This window comes from Sardina pilchardus, chromosome 2 (genome assembly GCF_963854185.1).
Source record: "Sardina pilchardus chromosome 2, fSarPil1.1, whole genome shotgun sequence".
NCBI classification, from domain to species: Eukaryota; Metazoa; Chordata; class Actinopteri; order Clupeiformes; family Clupeidae; genus Sardina; species Sardina pilchardus.
Window position 1 is genome coordinate 39,335,532 of NC_084995.1, and position 21,738 is coordinate 39,357,269.

The following is a 21,738-nucleotide window of genomic DNA, read 5'->3' on the forward strand; positions in this document are numbered from 1 at the left end:
ATTTACTATAAAGTGTAAATGTAAAAATTGTTCAGATTACTGAAACACACATACCCACCAAATCTGGGCCATTTTCGTGTATGCATGTGTCAACCACAACAGACAGCGTGATAGGTGGCGCTATAGAGTCCCTGAGCCACGCCCTAGACCAAAACTCTGTGTCTGAGTTTCGATTGCAATTCTACAAATGGCTGCCAAATTACAAGAGTTTTAGAGCATGCCAAGTTGGTGAAAAAAAAAAAACAGGTAAGGAGGAAAAAACTATAATAATAATAATAATAAATATAGCCGCAAGCGGCGATGGCGGGCCCGAGCACCTGCGGTGCGGACCGGTGACATTTCGGCATCTAACAAAGCAACACATAGTTGTTGGTTTGCATGTGCATGAGCAACACACATGCCCACCAAATTTGGTTAATTTTCATCAATGTATGTGTCAACCACAGCAGACAACAAGCTAGGTGGCGCTATAGAGTCCCTAAGCCACACCCCAGGCCAGAGCTCTATCCCTGACAAGCAGTAGCAATAGCACACATGCCCACCAAATGTGGTTCATTTTCGTGAATGTGTCAACCATAATAGACAAGGTGCTAGGTGGTGCTATAGAGTCCCTAAGCCACACCCTAGGCCAGAGCTCTATCCCTGACTAGCGGTAGCAATAACACACATGCCCACCAAATAAGCTCACCAAATTTGATTCATTTTCGTGAATGTATATGTCAACCACAACAGGTAACACACTAGGTGGCGTTATAGAGTCCCTAAGCCACACCCTCAGCCAGAGCTCTGTCTCTGAATAGCTATAGCAAAACATATGCCCACCAAATTTGGTTCATTTTCGTGAATGTACGTGTCAACCACAACAGACAATGCGCTAGGTGGCGCTATGGAGTCCCTAAGCCACACCCGAGGCCAGAGCTCTGTCTTTATCTAGCGGCAGCAATAACACTCAAGCCCACCAAATGTGGTTCATTTTTGTGAATGTTTGTGTCAACCACAACAAACAATGCTCTAGGTGGCGCTATAGAGTCCCTAAGTCAGACCTTTGGCCAGAGCTCTGTCTCTGACTAGCAATAGGAATAACACACAAGCCCATCAAATTTGGTTAATTTTCGTGAATGTACGTGTCAACCACAACAGGCAATGTGCTAGGTGGCGCTATAGAGTCCCTAAGCCACACCCGAGGCCAGAGCTCTGTTTTTATCTTGCGGCAGCAATAACACACAAGCCCACCAAATTTGGTTCATTTTTGTGAATGTTTGTGTCAACCACAAAAAACAATGCTCTAGGTGGCGCCATAGAGTCCCTAAGCCACACCTTTGGCCAGAGTTTGTCTCTGACTAGCAATAGGGATAACACACAAGCCCATCAAATCTGGTTAATTTTCGTGAATGTATGTGTCAACCACAACAGGCAATGCGCTAGGTGGCGCTATAGAGTCCCTTAGCCACACCCTAGGCCTACCCTCACACACACACATGGCAAATAAGTTGCAGGATTGTGGTGCCTTCTCTCATCCTCAAGTTGGGTTATCATCTGTTGGCCTTCTTATCACCACCAGAGAGGCATGGGGGATGGGTGAGAGAGTGTGTGGGGGGTCGGTATGCAAATGAGGGGGGGGGGGGGGGGCATGGGGCTAAGATAGAAAGAGAGAGAGGGAGGGAGGCAGAGGGGTCAAGGGAGAGGCCGTGTGTGTGCGTAACTCTCTGGAAAGCTTGCGCGTGTGTAATGTGTGTGCGGTTAAATGTGGTTCTCTGTGTGTAACAGGACCAATATGAAGGCGCGGATGAGGAAAGATCGTAACACAGAGCCATCCTCATAAGAAAACCTAAATAACTCACTTTCTGTTAATGTGGTTAAAGTCAAAATTGCAGCATAGGTTAATATGATTATTATTATTCATCAACTCGCTTCATAATATTTTAGCTAAAACTGTGTCCACCACAATCATTAATGCGCTTTTAAAAATCACAAACAACACCAAATTCAAAACTTTGTATATGACTGTCACTACAAACACACTAACTAATACTCCATCAAATTTCATCCAAATTAGTCACTGTTTTCTGCCTATAACACCAACTTTTTGTTTCTTTTATAAGACACCTAGATTCAAACCTTCGCCATTTCGATATACTTTTGAAATTCAAAAATCTGGTCGCAATTCCTCTCGGGCAACCCCTCAAGATCAATTTAGTGCTTAAATGACATGATTTCGATAAACCGTCTAGGAGAAGTGTTTCAAAATACATGATGTGCAAAATTCATAATCATAACCATAACTCAAATTCTTCGAATATTTACTATAGAGTGTAAATGTAAAAATTGTTCAGATTCATACAACACATATGTCCACCAAATTTGGTTCATTTTCGTGCATGTATGTGTCAAACACAACAGAAACCGCGCTAGGTGGCGCTATAGAGTCCCTGAGCCACACCCTAGGCCAAAGCTCTGTCTCTGAGTTTCGATTGCAATTCTACAAATGGCTGCCAAATTACAAGAGTTTTAGAGCATGCCAAGTTGGTGAAAAAAAAAAAACAGGTAAGACGGAAGAAGAAGAAAAATAATAATAATAATAATAATAATCTGAGCAAAAACAATAGGGCCTTGCACCTACGGTGCAGCCACTTTCAGTGGCCGCACCTCGGTGCTCGGGCCCTAAATATAGCCGCAAGCGGCGATGGCGGGCCCGAGCACCTGCGGTGCGGAGACATGTGACATTTCGGAATCTAACAAAGCAACATGTGCGTGTTGGTGAGGATGTGCATGAGCAACACACATGCCCACCAAATTTGGTCAATTTTCCTGAATGTATGTGTCAACCACAACAGACAACACGCTAGGTGGCGCTATAGAGTCCCTAAGCCACACCCCAGGCCAGAGCTCTATCTCTGATTATCGATAGCAATTACGCACAAGCCCACCAAATTTGGTTCATTTTCGTGAATGTGTGTCAAACACAACAGACAATGCGCTAGGTGGCGTTATACAGTCCCTAAGACACCCTTGGCCAGATCGCTGTCTCTGAATAGCTATAGCAATAACACACATGCCCACCAAATTTGGTTCATTTTCGTGAATGTATGTGTCAACCACAACAGACAATGCGCTAGGTGGGCTCTAGAGTCCCTAAGCCACACTCTAAGCCAGAGCTCTGTCTCTGACTAGTGGTAGCACTAACACCAGATAACCAGAATGTTGATTGGTGTACTGTAAATCATGCATCTGTAAGGCTTACATCAATATCTTTGCTTCAGATCATTGAATTCATAAAACCTGTTGCTGTATTTAATGTGTGTGTGTGTCTTGATGTAAACAAAACATAACTAAGTCATGATTGTTTGACTTTTCTGTATTCTGGTTATTACATGCTATTCCAACCAAGCATTTTTGTGAGGATAAGAACTTGGGTCTGGCTTAGTTAGTCCCCAATTCAATCACTAAAAATGACTTAACCTGAATAAAATCATCATACACATGACTTTTTCTTTACCTTTTACTTTACATCACACTGTCATTCTTGACCGACTCATGGCAAATCTGGCCATTCATTTTCATGTGGATCAAGGAAGGGAGAGAGAGTGTGTGTGTATATGTGTGTGTGTGTGTGTGTGTGTGTGTGTGTGTGTCTGTGTGGAAAGAACGGGGGAGGGGGAACAATGCAGCTGAGAGAGAGAGAGAGAGAGAGAGAGAGAGAGAGAGACAGAGGGGGTAGAGACAAATGGATCAATAGAATATACACTTTTTTGATCCCGTGAGAGAAATTAATTTCTCTGCATGTAACCCAATTTAACCGAATTAGTGAACACACACAGCACACAGTGAACACACAGTGAGGTGAATCACACACTGACCAGCGGTGCTGGGAGAGCAGTGAGAGGTTGTGTGTGTGTGTGTGTGTGTGTGTGTGTGTGTGTGTGTGTGTGTGTGTGTGTGTGTGTGTGTGTGTGTGTGTGTGTGTGTGTGTGTGTGTGTGTGTGTGTGTGTGTGTGTGTGTGTGTGTGTGTGTGTGTGTGTGTGTGTGTGTGTGTGTGTGTGTGTGTGAGTGAGTGAGAGTGTGTGTGTGTGAGTGAGAGTGTGTGTGTGTGTGAGTGAGTGATTGAGTGACCAGGAGTCCCATTTGGGTCACGGACCGCAGGTGCTTGGGCCCATCAATGCCCCTTGCGGCCTTTTTGTGTCTTAAAAGACACCCCAATTCAAACATTCACCATTCAATATACTTCACAATTCCTCTTGGGCAACCCCTCAAGATCATTTTACTGCTGATATGATATGATTCGATAAACCCTTGGTTTGATTCGATAAACCGTCTAAGTGTTTCAAAATACATGACTTTACTGTATTCTGGTTATTACATGCCATTCCAACTAAGCATTTTTACGAGGATTAGAACTTGGGTCTGACTTAGTCACTCCCCAATTCAATCACAAAAATGACTTAACCTGAGTAAAATCTTCATACACATGATCTTTTCTTTACCTTTTACTTTGCATCACACTGTCATTCTTGACTCTGTGTGTGTGTGTGTGTGTGTGTGTGTGTGTCTGTGTCTGTGTCTGTGTCTGTGTCTGAGTCTCTGTGTAGCAAGCGGGGGAGGTTAGAGAGACATCCAGCTGGGAGAGAGGGGGGTCATGGGGCTAAGACAGTAGTTCTGTGTGTAACACGCGCGGGCAGAAAGGAGCGGATAGGAGAGACCATAGTCATATGAAAACCTGAATAACTCACTTTCTGTTAATGTGGCTAACGCCAAAATTTCAGCATAGGTTCATATGAGTATTAATATTTGTAAACTCACTTCATAATATTTTAGGTAAAACTATGTGTCAACCACGATCATTAATACACTATTGAGTGACAGAATTAATGCCACATCAAAACTTGTATATGACTGTGACTACAAACACACTAACTAATACTCCACTTAATTTGATCCAAATTAGTCACTGTTTTCTGCCTATAACGCCAACTTCCTGTTTCTTTTACAAGACGCCTGGATTCAAACCTTCGCCATTTCAATATACTTTTGAAATTCAAAAATCTGGTCGCAATTTCTCTTGGGCAACCCCTTAAGATCATTTTACTGCTGAAAGGACATGATTTCGATAAACCGTCTAGGAGAAGTGTTTCAAAATACATGATGTGCAAAATTCATAATCATAACCATAACTCAAATTCTTCGAATATTTACTATAGAGTGTAAATGAAAAAATTGTTCAGATTACTGCAACACACATACCCACCAAATCTGGGCCATTTTTGTGTATGCATGTGTCAACCACAACAGACAGCGTGATAGGTGGCGCTATAGAGTCCCTGAGCCACGCCCTAGACCAAAACTCTGTGTGTGAGTTTCGATTGCAATTCTACAAATGGCTGCCAAATTACAAGAGTTTTAGAGCATGCCAAGTTGGTGAAAAAAAAAAAACAGGTAAGGAGGAAAAAACTATAATAATAAATATAGCCGCAAGCGGCGATGGCGGGCCCGAGCACCTGCGGTGCGGACCGGTGACATTTCGGCATCTAACAAAGCAACACATAGTTGTTGGTTTGCATGTGCATGAGCAACACACATGCCCACCAAATTTGGTTAATTTTCATCAATGTATGTGTCAACCACAGCAGACAACAAGCTAGGTGGCGCTATAGAGTCCCTAAGCCACACCCCAGGCCAGAGCTCTATCCCTGACAAGCAGTAGCAATAGCACACATGCCCACCAAATGTGGTTCATTTTCGTGAATGTGTCAACCATAATAGACAAGGTGCTAGGTGGTGCTATAGAGTCCCTAAGCCACACCCTAGGCCAGAGCTCTATCCCTGACTAGCGGTAGCAATAACACACATGCCCACCAAATAAGCTCACCAAATTTGATTCATTTTCGTGAATGTATATGTCAACCACAACAGGTAACACACTAGGTGGCGTTATAGAGTCCCTAAGCCACACCCTCAGCCAGAGCTCTGTCTCTGAATAGCTATAGCAAAACATATGCCCACCAAATTTGGTTCATTTTCGTGAATGTACGTGTCAACCACAACAGACAATGCGCTAGGTGGCGCTATGGAGTCCCTAAGCCACACCCGAGGCCAGAGCTCTGTCTTTATCTAGCGGCAGCAATAACACTCAAGCCCACCAAATGTGGTTCATTTTTGTGAATGTTTGTGTCAACCACAACAAACAATGCTCTAGGTGGCGCTATAGAGTCCCTAAGTCAGACCTTTGGCCAGAGCTCTGTCTCTGACTAGCAATAGGAATAACACACAAGCCCATCAAATTTGGTTAATTTTCGTGAATGTACGTGTCAACCACAACAGGCAATGTGCTAGGTGGCGCTATAGAGTCCCTAAGCCACACCCGAGGCCAGAGCTCTGTTTTTATCTTGCGGCAGCAATAACACACAAGCCCACCAAATTTGGTTCATTTTTGTGAATGTTTGTGTCAACCACAAAAAACAATGCTCTAGGTGGCGCCATAGAGTCCCTAAGCCACACCTTTGGCCAGAGTTTGTCTCTGACTAGCAATAGGGATAACACACAAGCCCATCAAATCTGGTTAATTTTCGTGAATGTATGTGTCAACCACAACAGGCAATGCGCTAGGTGGCGCTATAGAGTCCCTTAGCCACACCCTAGGCCTACCCTCACACACACACATGGCAAATAAGTTGCAGGATTGTGGTGCCTTCTCTCATCCTCAAGTTGGGTTATCATCTGTTGGCCTTCTTATCACCACCAGAGAGGCATGGGGGATGGGTGAGAGAGTGTGTGGGGGGTCGGTATGCAAATGAGGGGGGGGGGGGGGGGGGCATGGGGCTAAGATAGAAAGAGAGAGAGGGAGGGAGGCAGAGGGGTCAAGGGAGAGGCCGTGTGTGTGCGTAACTCTCTGGAAAGCTTGCGCGTGTGTAATGTGTGTGCGGTTAAATGTGGTTCTCTGTGTGTAACAGGACCAATATGAAGGCGCGGATGAGGAAAGATCGTAACACAGAGCCATCCTCATAAGAAAACCTAAATAACTCACTTTCTGTTAATGTGGTTAAAGTCAAAATTGCAGCATAGGTTAATATGATTATTATTATTCATCAACTCGCTTCATAATATTTTAGCTAAAACTGTGTCCACCACAATCATTAATGCGCTTTTAAAAATCACAAACAACACCAAATTCAAAACTTTGTATATGACTGTCACTACAAACACACTAACTAATACTCCATCAAATTTCATCCAAATTAGTCACTGTTTTCTGCCTATAACACCAACTTTTTGTTTCTTTTATAAGACACCTAGATTCAAACCTTCGCCATTTCGATATACTTTTGAAATTCAAAAATCTGGTCGCAATTCCTCTCGGGCAACCCCTCAAGATCAATTTAGTGCTTAAATGACATGATTTCGATAAACCGTCTAGGAGAAGTGTTTCAAAATACATGATGTGCAAAATTCATAATCATAACCATAACTCAAATTCTTCGAATATTTACTATAGAGTGTAAATGTAAAAATTGTTCAGATTCATACAACACATATGTCCACCAAATTTGGTTCATTTTCGTGCATGTATGTGTCAAACACAACAGAAACCGCGCTAGGTGGCGCTATAGAGTCCCTGAGCCACACCCTAGGCCAAAGCTCTGTCTCTGAGTTTCGATTGCAATTCTACAAATGGCTGCCAAATTTTAGAGTTTTAGAGCATGCCAAGTTGGTGAAAAAAAAAAAACAGGTAAGACGGAAGAAGAAGAAAAATAATAATAATAATAATAATAATCTGAGCAAAAACAATAGGGCCTTGCACCTACGGTGCAGCCACTTTCAGTGGCCGCACCTCGGTGCTCGGGCCCTAATAATCTGAGCGAAAACAATAGGGCCTTGCACCTACGGTGCAGCCACTTTCAGTGGCCGCACCTCGGTGCTCGGGCCCTAATAATCTGAGCGAAAACAATAGGGCCTTGCACCTACGGTGCAGCCACTTTCAGTGGCCGCACCTCGGTGCTCGGGCCCTAATAAAACAAACAAAAACAGAAAAGTCCACGCCAACTTAGTCCAACCGACCGCATCCAAGCAAGCGTCGCGCGCTGTCTGCGTAGCCTACTTGCAATCACTGGGGCAGAACCTCAGCAGACGAGATGGCCTGTAGGCTTGACATGACAGCCCGTTGGCAAATTGCGCTCACCCGATCATCGCTGCCGACGGGCACCAGGAAGATGTGCCCAGGCACTGCACCAGAGCGAAGGGACACAGGGACACAGGAGGATCCTCTGGTGCTCTCCTGAAGCCGGGTACCCTCTCCTGTGCCAGACCAGCCGACAGTCCACCGACCATGACCATCCACCGATGTCCAAGCTGACAGTCAATCGACCGAAACAGCCACTGAGTCCACAGGCCGCGCTGGCGATTTGAAACAGTCCAGCCAGCAGCAGAAAGGAGCTCCTCGGCCTTGGATCCACAGTCCAGCAACACCAGCAGCACCAGTCACAGGTGCCTCATCGATCGCAGGCGGCAAGAGAACAGCTGAGATCTGAAAAACAGTGCAGGTCGAGCGCAGAGGCAGAGTATGGTGAAGGGTGTTTGATGATGTGGGACAATTTTAGTTCTAAAGACCAAGGGAACTTTATCAGGATGCGTAGTATCCTGGATCCATGAAATAAGTGGCCTTTTAAAAATAATAATAATAATAATAATAAAAACCTGCCTGCCCCTATGTTAACCCTATGTGTTAAATTCCCATAGGGTTACATAGGGGTGCCAATATTTTTGACCCCAGTATTTTAGGAAGAACATTTTTATTTATTTATTTATGATACATTATTCGTTCACAAAGGAAATTGGTGTCCTTAAAGCAGGGGTTCTCAATGTTTTTGGTTCCAAGGACCCCTTTTAGAGGATAACATTTTCCGAGGACCCCCTTATAACCATAACAGTTAACCATTTGTATTCTCTGAAGTTGTGGCTGGGTCGCCTATCCCAGATTAATGTGGGTAGGACCAAATAGACACAATTTGCTTGTTTTTTTTTAAATGCCAACTTTATAATTTCAAGCAAATTATTTCGCGGACCCCTTGGCTATGGGTCACGGACCCCAAGGGGTCCCCGGACCCCACTTTGAGAACCACTGCCTTAAAGGTTGGATTTTTCCTCAATTTATTCAATTTCAAAAAGATGATGTTATAGAGAGAGAGAGAGAGAGAGAGAGAGAGAGAGATCAAACCTTTTCAGTAGGTAACTGCTGACTGGTGCCTTGTGCTTCCATTATCATTGGTCGGCTGTTTTCAGCGCCAAAGAGCCCCAAATGCCAGCAGAAAGGTAGAGGATTATGTACCCTTAATGTTAGAGTCAACCTTTCTCTGAATATGCCAGGGACCAGTACGATGGTCACATGGGAGACCATCCCCCTTCCCTTCCAACGGTACCAGATGCACTGCTCCGACAGCACCTCACACATCACCACACCACACACAGCCTGACCCCACTGACATGCCAACTTACGACATACATGCCAGAAATCCAACGCAATCGCTGTGGAGCTGGAACATTATGAGCTGGTGAGCCATCTAGAATTGCACCACAAATCAGATGGGAATTTGGCCCATTTGTTTGTCGGATTCAGCAGAATTTGGGCTGAAATCGGGCCAAAATCAAATTGAAGGTAAACACTAACATTAACAAGGGGAACAGTGTGGATCAACTTACAGAATTTGACAAAAAAAAGTATATAGGATTAGGTTAAACATGATTTGAATAATCCATTGAAATGTTTTTTTTTTTTTTGTAAAAGAGGATGTTTCTGGCAGTCATGAATGCATAATAATTTTAATCATAAGCCATAACATTTCCTTAATTTGCCAATGTAGCTCTGCCATAGCCTCTGAGTTGCCCAGATGCTATTTGCATACAGTTATAGACTACATGATCCTGGCCAAATGTCAGTACTTACTGGATTCATATCTAGTTATTGAAGTGGGAAAAGTATAGTCACACAATCACTAATGATAAGTAATCCATAGAATGTCTAGATTACTGTTGTATATGTTTTTGACAACCCTGCTCGTCACTGATTAGAGGCTTGTACATGATCATTGTGCACACACTCTACTGCTTCACAAGATAAACAAAGCACAAGGTGTGTATTAGTGCAGCTGCTAGCCCATTTAAACCATTACCCACTTTGCCGTAATGGGCCACCATTAACTTGTGTGAAAATCATCCCCAGCTAACCTCTTTCAAAACAATTGGCAGGCCAGTCTCTACACATGAAACGCATGCATAACCTACATAGTCATACATCATATTGAAGAGAGACATCAAAGATGATGCTGATGAAAGCTATTTACTGATGAAAATCTGACCTCAGAAAATTGTGGGATATGGACACAATCCCAAAATACTGACTTTACATCGAATCAACGGAGGGAGCCACATTTCTATTCCGACTGACTACGAGCTCCATCGTCCTTCCTTTTAACTCTCGCGTAGTGAACTGAGATCCTGCAGGGGCACGGTCATGTAGTGTGTCTTTACAACACGTGAGGGCAGCATTGTCAAACTTGTCGCAGAGCAAACTGCTCTGTAAAGAGTGAATAGCTGTTTGTCAGCCGTGGTTGAGAAAGTGGTCGGCTACTGGAATCATTCGAGTATAACCATCTGCGATAAAGTCTCCTGGAGCACGTTTTGTAAAATAGTTTAATTGCCGATCAACAGTAGGCTTTGTTTAATTGACTTTAGGGTTACTAATGTGGAAAGTTGGAAAGGTTCAAAACGTTAACGGGACCAATGTATTTTAATATGTAGGCCTAATCTTTGATTTGTTTCATTTTCATGTTTTCGATGTGCCAGTTTTGACCGTCAGCAATGAGAAGCATATAGGCCTATTTTAAATCTACATTAGTGGCTTAGAGTAAATGTACTCATTGGCGTATTAACTAACTACAGATGAGAGAGATAGAATTGCCTAATTGTGAACGCTCAAAGACACGGTGAGTATTTTTTTTCTCGCAATAATAGAGAAGAGTGTTGTTACAGTAGGCCTAATGAATCGGGTCAGGTCTCAATGACAAGCTGGAACACAAAGGCAATTTATTTATTATTTGAATATTCAGATCAGCACCTGCTGCCATTTGAACAGGTTCTTTGTTCATAATGATCAAAACATGAGAAAGGCCTGCATAGAAAACCTGTTTTAGCCATGCTTTAACAAGAGGCGCACTGTGGCAGTCCGCTGTTAATCAATAGGGGGAGCTACTAGCATGTAGGACAAGACTCTCGGCAGGTGGCTGAAATTGTAATCAGAGGCAACTTTTGGTTGAACTTCACAACAGTTTGGTTGAGCCTCACACACACTCTTCAATCAAGCACAAAATGAATCTGTGATTTCACTGCCGTATTATAGGCTACTCATTTTCACAAACGTATAGTGTACATCACATACGATTTACTCAGCCAAGAACGGATATTAAGATGGGCTACCGTTAAACCCATGCTTCCTTGGATGTGTTGTATGACGCATTATAAAGTCTAGCCTGTGTGAGCCAGAGAGCAATGGTAAATCAGTTTTAATTTAATTAGCTGATAAGCTGTGATATCAGAACGCGTCAGTTGTTGCCTATTTAAAGGATGCAAGATATAGTCACTGAGCGGAATAATAAAATAATCTAGTCTATAATGTTTATATAGGCTAGGAGTGTTATCTCTTGTTGCCTATCAATATTATGCCTTATATGATACCGTCCATGTAAAAAAAAAAATGGTCATGGGTTAAATAGCATTGCAAAATAGGATACTAACAATTGTCTACTAACTAAAAACCTAAACAAAAAATTATATCTCTCTAACTCGATTTTTATATGAACTTGGGTATTGTTAGGCTATATGAAAATATTTCATACCGTCAAATTCGTAAACAACTGTAGCCTATATGATTATGTTATCCGACAGGCTTGCATGCAATCTTTTCCCCCTTTGTTTACAATGTAGCCTATGGTTCCTTAATTTACGATGTCTCGTTTTTTCAAGTGGCATAGGTATTCTGTGCTCATATTTTAAGCAACTGTAACGATAAAAATCCATTATAAAAATAGGCCTTACAACAAGTCCTCCAACATGCAGGCTGGACTGCGAATGCTAAAGTCACTAAAAATAGGCTATTTTAAAAAATATATTGTTGTCATTATTATCATCATCATTATGCTTGTTGTTTATTATTACTAGTAGGCTAGTACTAGGATTATTAGTACTAGTAGTAGGCTAGTAGTAGTAGTAGTGTTAGGCTACAACTTGTATTAGTAGCCTACAGGTCAAGGGTCCCGATCAGTAAACAAGAACATTACTTTGTGTTTAGTGTATGATTTAGAGTGTTGCTGTGATTTTAAAATATATAGCCTATAGACATCATCTCTGAAAATGCAAAACTGTTATTGCTTTGTGATCATTATTATGCATAATAATAATAATAATAATAATAATAACAATAATAATAATCCCACCATTGTTGTTATTATTATTATTATTATTATTATTAGCCTATTATTATTATTACATTCACGACTCCATAGACATTATGAGAGGCTTGGTTAATTGGTCAAAATCGGGCTTTAGGTTGGGCAGAGGGATGGGGTTAAATAAGAGGCGCGTTGTGAGTTGTGTAAACAGCCCAGGGCAAAGGAAAAAGTTCATGCCCGGGTCCTTGTAAGGAGAAACCGGCGGTGCATAGGCGAGCGCACGGTCATTTAATCAGAGCGACCTGTGGGGGATTAGGAAGATATCATGACCGCAACTTCGCCTCTCAATTATCATTCACAATTACATGTAGTGTCCGTCTTTCCCAAAAAAACTCTGTGTATCCTCCCGAATAGGGACGCCGGACAGTTTGTATGTGTGAGGTTTCCTATTATGAGAGTAGGCTATCCTTATCCCCACTAATCGTTGCATTTCTTTGTATTTTCCACGCAATTTAAAACGGTTGTCGTGGCCTATTTTTCCTTTGAGTTTTACAAATGAATTAGGCCTACATGGGTACAGGGTTTGTTCGAAATTTACCAATTAATCTGCAGTGAAGCTTTCACCGTGATATGACTGCTTTGCCTGTTGGATAGTGGAGGTGTTATAGTAGCCTATGTTTCATTATGTAGCCTGTAGGCTATACATTTTCCTTTATGGTTGATTTTTAATCGTTAGTTGATCTCCATGTCTATAGCTTAAATAAGACTACTGTATTCTTGATCAACTCTCTTCTCGGTTGGTTCAGTGAAGTTTAGACTCTTAAGAAAAATAGTGATAGAATATGTAGTCAGTAGTCTTTGTTCAAACAAACTCTGACCGGGTGTTGCTGCTTTATGAAATTATGACCATAATTTGACCTATACTTTATATAACAACAGGCCCGTGTACCTGAACTAATGGCAGCCCTGCAAGTAGGCTAGTTCCTCTATCAAACCCCAAAAACAACTGTGATGCGAAAGGTCCGGTGTACTGGCATCCCATTAGCATTCTTCTCACCTCCTCGACCAGTAATGACACATGGTAGGTGTTTGGCTTTCTCCGTTTGGCTTCAAGGGCTCTTAATCTGACTCGCACTCGGGGCAAACTTTCGCACCTCGATTCCTTTCTGTGCCCAAACTATCTTAATTCCACCGTAATGAGCTCTCGCATGCCGCCCACTGAAGTGGATGAGGAGCATTGCCTGTTGCTTTGATCCGCGCCCCGCTGTTGATTGAGTCCTTTAACTAACAGCCAGCGTTAATAAACGCTCACATTAAGACTCGAAACTGCAGGAAGCGAACACTAGGGATTATTACCACCAATGCCATTTATTGCTTGTTTGAAAACAGATGTTCGCGATGTCTTTCTAATGTAATGATTCATGAAGTGGTGCGAGATCGAAGTCATTGCATTGATTATTTCAGCTATAGGGTAAAACACAGTGGGTAAAAGTGCCCCTGAGACACTTATGGGCCTATTTAAAAAGGTTGTTAGTGATATGATCAACCACGTTAAGGATGTGATATCTGTTTCAGAACAATGACACCAACACGCTGGATTATATTTATCAGAGGGGGAAAAAAACAATTCCACCAAATTCTTTTGAATGAACCAAACTACATGATACGAACGCAAGCGCAACAAAATTAATTCGCCATATAGGCTAGCCTACGGTATTTTATAATTGTCAACGGATATTTTCTATTTGCCATTTTTGACGTGTCCATATTAAATATCGTATCTGATTATTTAGAGTCTAAAACGCCGCTTTTTGACTTTAAAAGTTTTACAGCTGCAGTGTAGTCCATAATCTAATAAAATGAGCGCGTTCTTAGTGTGTGCATGGCGAGGGTGGGCTGGGACGCCCCAACACCTCCTCTGTGTGTGGCCAGAAGTGAAATGCATTGCGCTTGCAGGGCCCGGCCTCCAATTGGATGGCGGGGATGTTTTTGGGAGGAGTTTTACTGGCAGCAAAAGGGAAAAGAATTGAACTGCGCAAAGAGTCTTGACGGATGCCCAAAGTTCAGAAGTTTTCCAATGCGCGCTCTGGTTGAGAGAGGAAGCAACCACGTTAATACGATCCAGACTTACAACACCTTCGTTTTTATAATATTTGTAAAGTGACCGAAGGGGGACACTGGTTTGACAACTCATTTAAGGAGAAGAAGAAGAAGCAAAAGTGGAGCTTTGCTGCTGCGGAGTGTGGGAAGTCCGTTCTTCGCAAGCACCGTAGAGCTGAGAGGAGAAGACATGCAGGCTCGCTACTCCGTTTCGAGCCCGAACTCTCTGGGCGTCGTGCCCTACATTGGCAGCGAGCAAAGCTACTACCGGGCCGCGGCTGGTGGGGGTTACACTGGGATGCCGGCCCCGATGAGTATGTACTCCCACGCGGCTCATGACCAGTACCCCGCCAGCATGGCGAGGGCGTACGGACCGTACACCCCACAGCCCCAGCCCAAGGATATGGTCAAACCGCCATACAGTTACATCGCGCTCATCACAATGGCCATTCAAAATTCGCCGGACAAGAAGGTGACACTGAATGGAATTTATCAATTTATAATGGAGAGGTTTCCTTTCTACAGGGACAACAAACAAGGCTGGCAAAATAGCATCCGGCACAATCTCTCCCTCAATGAGTGTTTTGTCAAAGTTCCACGCGACGACAAAAAGCCTGGGAAGGGCAGCTATTGGACCCTGGACCCAGATTCTTACAACATGTTTGAAAACGGGAGTTTCTTGAGGCGACGGCGACGTTTTAAAAAGAAGGACGCGCTGAAGGAAAAGGAGGATCGACAGGTAAAGGACACGCCGTCCCGACAACAGCAGCAGCAGTCCGGTCGGGAGCAGGAGCAGCCGGTCCAAAGCTCACAGCCCGTCCGCATACAGGACATTAAGACTGAGAACGGCACCTCGACACCGCCGCAGGCTGTCTCTCCCTCACTAAATACAGTACCCAAGATTGAGAGCCCCGACAGCAGCAGCAGTATGTCCAGTGGCAGCCCACACAGCATCCCTTCAAACCGCTCTATCGGCCTGGAGAACTCTGAGCACCACCACCAGCATGGCCAGGCCCCTGCGCAGGGCTTCAGCGTGGACAACATAATGACGTCCCTTCGGGGCTCACCTCAAGGAGCCAGCGAGCTCGCACCCTCTCTCATCGCCTCATCTCGGACAGGTATAACTCCATCTTTGTCCCTTAACTATTCTCCAAACCAGACATCCGTCTATAGTTCACCGTGTAATCAAAACTCAATCTCCACTACCTCGAACGCGACCTACCATTGCAATATGCAGGCCATGAGTTTATACGCTGGGGACCGCTCTGGACATCTAGCGACGACAACCGCCGTGGATGAAACGTTGCCCGATTACTCCATTACGACTACCACCTCCTCGCTGAATCATGGCAATCTATCTTCGGGCCAGGAAGGCCATCACCCGCACCAAGGGCGCCTCGCTTCATGGTACCTAAACCAAGCAGGAGATCTTGGCCATCTCGGCGCAACGTACCCGAGCCAGCAACAGAACTTCCATTCTGTCCGAGAGATGTTCGAATCCCAAAGAATTGGCTTGAATAATTCTCCGGTGAACGGGAATAACAGCTGTCAAATGTCTTTCCCCCCAAGCCAGTCCATTTATCGCACGTCGGGGGCTTTTGTCTATGACTGCAGCAAGTTTTGACCAAAAGTCTTTTTGTTGTTATTTTTCTCCCTTTTCCCATTCTCCTTTTTATTTCCTTCAATACACCCAGAGAGTCGTTATGCACACCTACCCCTTCGATGGACTAAAACGAAACAGAACACACAGTCAGAAAAAAATGATCTTGGTTTGTAAAGGACAGTGTTACTGCAAATAACACGTAAGTCTCTTTTTGCTTTTGTGAGCTATGCTAAATGGCTATGTTAAAAAGACGCCAGACTGTCATGGACTTGTTATTACGTGTAAATTGCATATAGTAATTTATTTCTAAATTGTAGCCGGATATTGTGGACCAAACACCAAAAAGTGTTTCTAAATTGAACTGCCTTAATTGTTCAAATGTTCCACTATAGCAAAGGAACATGTATATCTCCGTATTCTTTCAAATTTTCTCCTTTTGTTGAAAAAGTATTCTGAAGGAACTGCATTGTTTGTTAATAAATTACCATTTTATTTGAGTTAGAAGTACGGCTGATTTCTTAAATTATTCCAAACTATTTTTCATGGCGTCGAGTTGCAGTTAAATAGCCTACCAAGCAGGTCTACGACAATCTTAAAATGATTTAAACGAGAGAAATTCAACCCTGGAGAGGAGAGATATTGTAATTGGTCGATTGGGGAAGGCCTATTAGCCTTGTTGTTAGTTCATTTGCCAAGTAGATGCAGATATTTCTTACATGTTTAAAGTTAATGTGATGTAGGCCTACAGGCTGTAGCAGTAAATTAGGTGTTCAACTACTATGTTTTATTCATCATTTTTGTGACTTCGATCGTTGTGGAAGTCAGCAGGGCAATAGCACCTATCTACTAGCATATGCTGGAGCCTTTGAATTTAGGCCCCAGTTTGTAATGTGTCGTCTTTTCTGATTCGAGTATTTACGATGACTTAACAATTAGTGTGTAGGCTATTTATTGGTATTAAATGCGTTAATGACATAAAATGGTAAAAACCATAGGCCTTATAGATTTTCCCCTCGGTCTTAGGGACACTGGCTATTGCATTGTGCTCAAGGCCCTGTGTATGAAATCTGCCTACAACACACTGCAGCGGCTGTTATCGTAGGCCTAGGCTATTTTTATTTAAATAAACCAAGATAACCTGAATGTCGCCCACGCCTCAGATTATTATGTCATATGGTTTAATAGCTCTTATTCTTAAATAAACAATTGCTCGGAAAATGAAAGGCCTGGAATGCGGTAAAAATCCAGCAGACAAAATGACACTGCCATTTTACTGGGTACCATATCAAAATTGAATGCGAGATTTTAGAGCACGCTTTGGTGCCAGCAGTTGGACAGAAGGTTAACCTTGATTGATACTCATTGTAGTGGATTGGTTTGGGCAATTTTGCCATCTTCTCTTCTCGCCCCTCCTTATGTCAGACATGGGCGATCTGTCATCACGCTGACCCGAGGCCTCGCCTGGTAACGGTTCCTCGACGGAGTCTGGTCCACCTAGCTTAGTGTTGTTTTGAATAGCCACGTGTGTTTACTGGTGCATTCCAGTGCTTGGTTAATATCATACCACGCATGCCAAAGATACTCCTATAGCCTTGAGTTGTTTAAAGACTGCAGAGCAACCTAAGTGGATGACTCAAGACAATATGCAGGGTGCGTTCAAGAAGGTGCGCGCCGCCTTTCAGTCACACACTTTCACACCACATTATTAACTCAACATTTAAACAGACTTACAACAATTAAAACTGATGTTTGACTAATGGAAGCATATTCCCCTCTGCAAACCATAAGCCCACGACGCATTAAAAGGCCTTTACTTGTTTGATGGAACAATATTTATTTATTTATGTCCTGACAGCTGACTTTCCGCAGGAAGGCTATGAACAGACATTTTTCATGTTGTCACATTTTCAAATGACAGAAATGTGTTCCACTAATTTCATACTTCTTGGAATGGGACATTTTTGTTCGAGGACGTATTCTCAGACAATTTTTTCAGCTTACTCTTTCTTTATCCCTTTCATCATGTGATAGCGCTTGGACATTTTAGGTTATTCTATAATTTGGGCGTAAAAAAAAAAAAAGGATTATAGCCTATTTAGTGTCGGTGTTTTGCTAAGTAGTACTTCCTCCTGATTGTGGTTATTATTATTATTTATGTAATTTATTATTATTATTGTTTATTATTATTATTATTATTAATATTATTATTCAGTAGTGAGACATATAACATTTTTTATTAGCCCACCATGGGCCTACAACAGGCAATTTTCGTAAAGTCACTGTGAATGCGTCACCCAATCTCCATCATCTCACAGTTGCGTGTGTCATAGTTTTACAGAAAAATAAGTAGTTAGTGATAAGCTCATTTATCCATCAGTTCCCTGGGTGACTTCAACAGAGCATTTGAAATGGTTTTACTGTGTTTACATCTATGCGTTAAGTGTACGACTTTTGGTGATATCAGTCCTGTCACTTGAATTACCCCCTCCAGCACATTAACATTAGACTAAACAAACATAGGCCTATCGTAACAATCGGTGAATACGTTTTCCCCCTACATTGCCTCACACTTGATAGTGAAAATCCGTTAGTTGTTGGTAAAACTCTGCAGGTCTTGGTGTGAGAATACAGAGGAGATGACGGCTAACCAGAGAAACAATAGAACAACAAGAAAAGCAATAATAATAAAAACAACTGGAAAAACAACAATAATATTAATGCTACTACTAATAATAACAATAATACTAATAATATTAATGACCTAACACTAGACAAATATTTGTACTCCTTTTAAAAGGCTGTGAAAACAGCACAATGGAATGTAGCAAAGCATAGGCCATTCTCCTCCCTCGGATAGCTGTAATCAGGCTCATAAAAGTCATTAGAACCTTTCCCAAGTAATAAACAAACGTCGTGTTAGACTCAAGATTGATGGCGCCCTCACAGAACGGGCCAGGTCAGGAAGGAATAAAATTCAATCAGAGCGATGGAATCATTTTTCATGGGACGGAAAAGCCTGAGAGGGAGACGGGGGTCAATGGGGAGGATGTCGGCCGCCGGAGCACCATCAACAATACCACAGGAGAAAATGGCAAAACGAATGTACTCTGTGCTCCAAAACACTCTCCTAAATCTCTGTGATTTTGAGACCCCCTTCTCCTAGCAAGATGCATCGGCTTATCAAACAACGGGCAATTACGAAAAATACTATGAAGGGTTGTTCTTTTTAACAGTTTCACATCCTTGATTTTAACCGAACTGCCTTATTTGGCTTACAACTGTCATGCTGTTTTGCGCATTATGGTTGGGCCAGATAAAGTGTGTTATAATATTTTTAAATATTTGTGTTGAGGACATCGCTCCTTGTTTGGTTGCAACCTATTATTAGGCCTACACAGTTAAGAGTCCCCGTATTCATTAGTTGTAGTGCCAGTTTGCAAAAATCAACTAGCTTACCTGTGTCAGGCTATTTAGGGATGCTTACATATTGTTGATAGTTCTTATGATGGCAATATTTTTTCAATGGAAACTGTAAAGCACTGCAGGTCGACACAGCGCGCCGAATCATTCTCGCCCTGAGCTCCTTTACGCCTCGGGGAACAATATGTACACGTGGAGCACTAAAAAAAAAAATAACGTTTTGGCGAAAGGTTTGCGTCGTCTTTTTATTTGTAATTACCACTCTGCTCTGCCTTGCTCACCACAGTTTTTTTCTCCTACTGTTTTATATACTTCTCTAGCAGGAGCCTGATATCAAATTACGTTTAAAAATATATGTCAATTGCGTGTCAGGAGCTGGCTAAATAGTAGGTTAACCCTTGTTTAGAAAAAAAGCAATATTATTTCCCATATATATTTTTGAAATGCGTGCAGCATATTTCCTCATGAAAACAGCATCCATAGGTTTTTATTTAAATTTCACCATTGCAGTAGACAGTGCAGACTGTGATGGCAAACGTATTTCACAGAAGCGTCTCCTTTCTGATGAGTAATCGAGAAACATGTCCTGCGTCTGCAGTGTGCAGTTCTACCATTTGCCATTCTATGGGATATAGGCCTACCTTCACGATGGTGCACGATAATAAGCATACCATGCACCTTTACTTTTTGCCCTTACCCTTATTTAATTTGAATGTCACTAAGTAGCACATTGCAACTATTAAATAATTTATTTGGTTTTTCATATGCCACCGTCGCTCTACTCTATTTGCAAATCGTTCCGCTACATTCCAGCAAACGCACATTTCCGCATGTGCGTCAGCACGCACCCGCGCGCTTTCTCACACTCTTCCACATGGCTTTGGGTCAAATACCAAAAACAAAAGCGACTGTGTTCGACATTCCTTTGATATTTAGCTCGTCAAAACAACACAATTTCAATTTCCGTTTGAAGTTGGTGGAACTATTGGGGTAGGCATACGTTCTCTTTCAATAAACCAGTCCAGCTACTGTACACACACATTATGGAGTTAACTTAGTTGTGCGTTGTGGCAGTTTGATTTAAGTGATTGTGTTGAGCACATCTAAGTTTAGTTTATGCTCACTCAACAGATTTGTTTAGAGTTAAAATATGTGTTTCACATTACCATGTAGCTTACACGGCGGCCTCTTCCTGCAGTCTAAATGGGCCTTGCTGAATAGGCTACGTGTGACTCACCTGTTCGTCTGTCTGTATAGCCTAATAGGCCTGTTCTCATCGACTGATGATCTGTCTATGTACCAGTTTCTGAATACACCTCATATTGACAAGGGGACGTTTTAAAAATGATTATTGGAGTAACAGGTCAAAGTTCAAGATCAACAATCTCTGTCAGTCATCGCGGACTGTGGATCTGCGCGCATTAAGACACCCATGCAATGCACAGTTTTGAACAATTAAAGAAATGTGTGCCAGACTAAACTGCTCAAATAATACCCCCGCTTACCGTGAGATACATAAATTAATTTAAAATAATGGTATCTCCTTTTCGATGTTTCGTTGTTTTGTTGCTGTTAGGGGACTGTTTATTTAGACCCAGTGACAAAGCGAGCTTGGAGATTTCACCGTGGACAAATTCAGGGTGTCGCACAGGAAATGGAGGTAACTGATCTATCAACGATCACGCCCCGTAATGTCCATTATTCCCCCCCACTGCACTTTCTTTACTATTGTAATATGTTATCATAATGCATCAATATTTTCTATGTATTTTGCTAATACAAACAATATTATCCGTGTAATCAGTTAGGCTACCCCTTTCTCTATCGCTACATTACAGGCGTCACAGTTGAACTCGATATTACAATAAGGACTTGTAAAACAAATGCATTTATGAAAGTTGGACTTTTACTGGACATGGCTCATCCATGCATTAGGGAAATATGCCTACGTAGTCTAGGCCTACTTTACACCGGCATGACGTCTCAGTGAATAGGTAGCATTTGGCCTGTATTAGGGGAATTTGTATATACATTTCAGATAGAATATTTAAATTTCATTTTGTATTCGTCTTTGAGCGATGTTGTTTGTACTAAAATGTAGGCCATGGGAAATCGGATGTTTTCCGTTACAATATTTGATAGATGCCCGTGCATTTTTAGTGCACTGTATTTCGACAAAACTA

The 21,738-nt window shown here is 42.4% G+C and overlaps 1 protein-coding gene across 1 annotated transcript; it reads left to right on the forward strand.

The window, feature by feature from the left end:
• Positions 1-14,487: 14,487 nt before the first annotated feature.
• Positions 14,488-16,632, forward strand: foxc1a (forkhead box C1a). The gene has a single exon (XM_062530394.1). It carries the CDS (start codon positions 14,723-14,725, stop codon positions 16,154-16,156), a length of 1,434 nt encoding a protein of 477 aa, XP_062386378.1. The 5' UTR covers positions 14,488-14,722; the 3' UTR covers positions 16,157-16,632.
• The last annotated feature ends 5,106 nt before the right edge of the window (positions 16,633-21,738 follow it).

Excerpts from the sequence above, each read along its gene's own strand:
- foxc1a (XM_062530394.1), top strand. The coding sequence starts at position 14,723 with ATGCAGGCTCGCTACTCCGTTTCGAGCCCGAACTCTCTGGGCGTCGTG.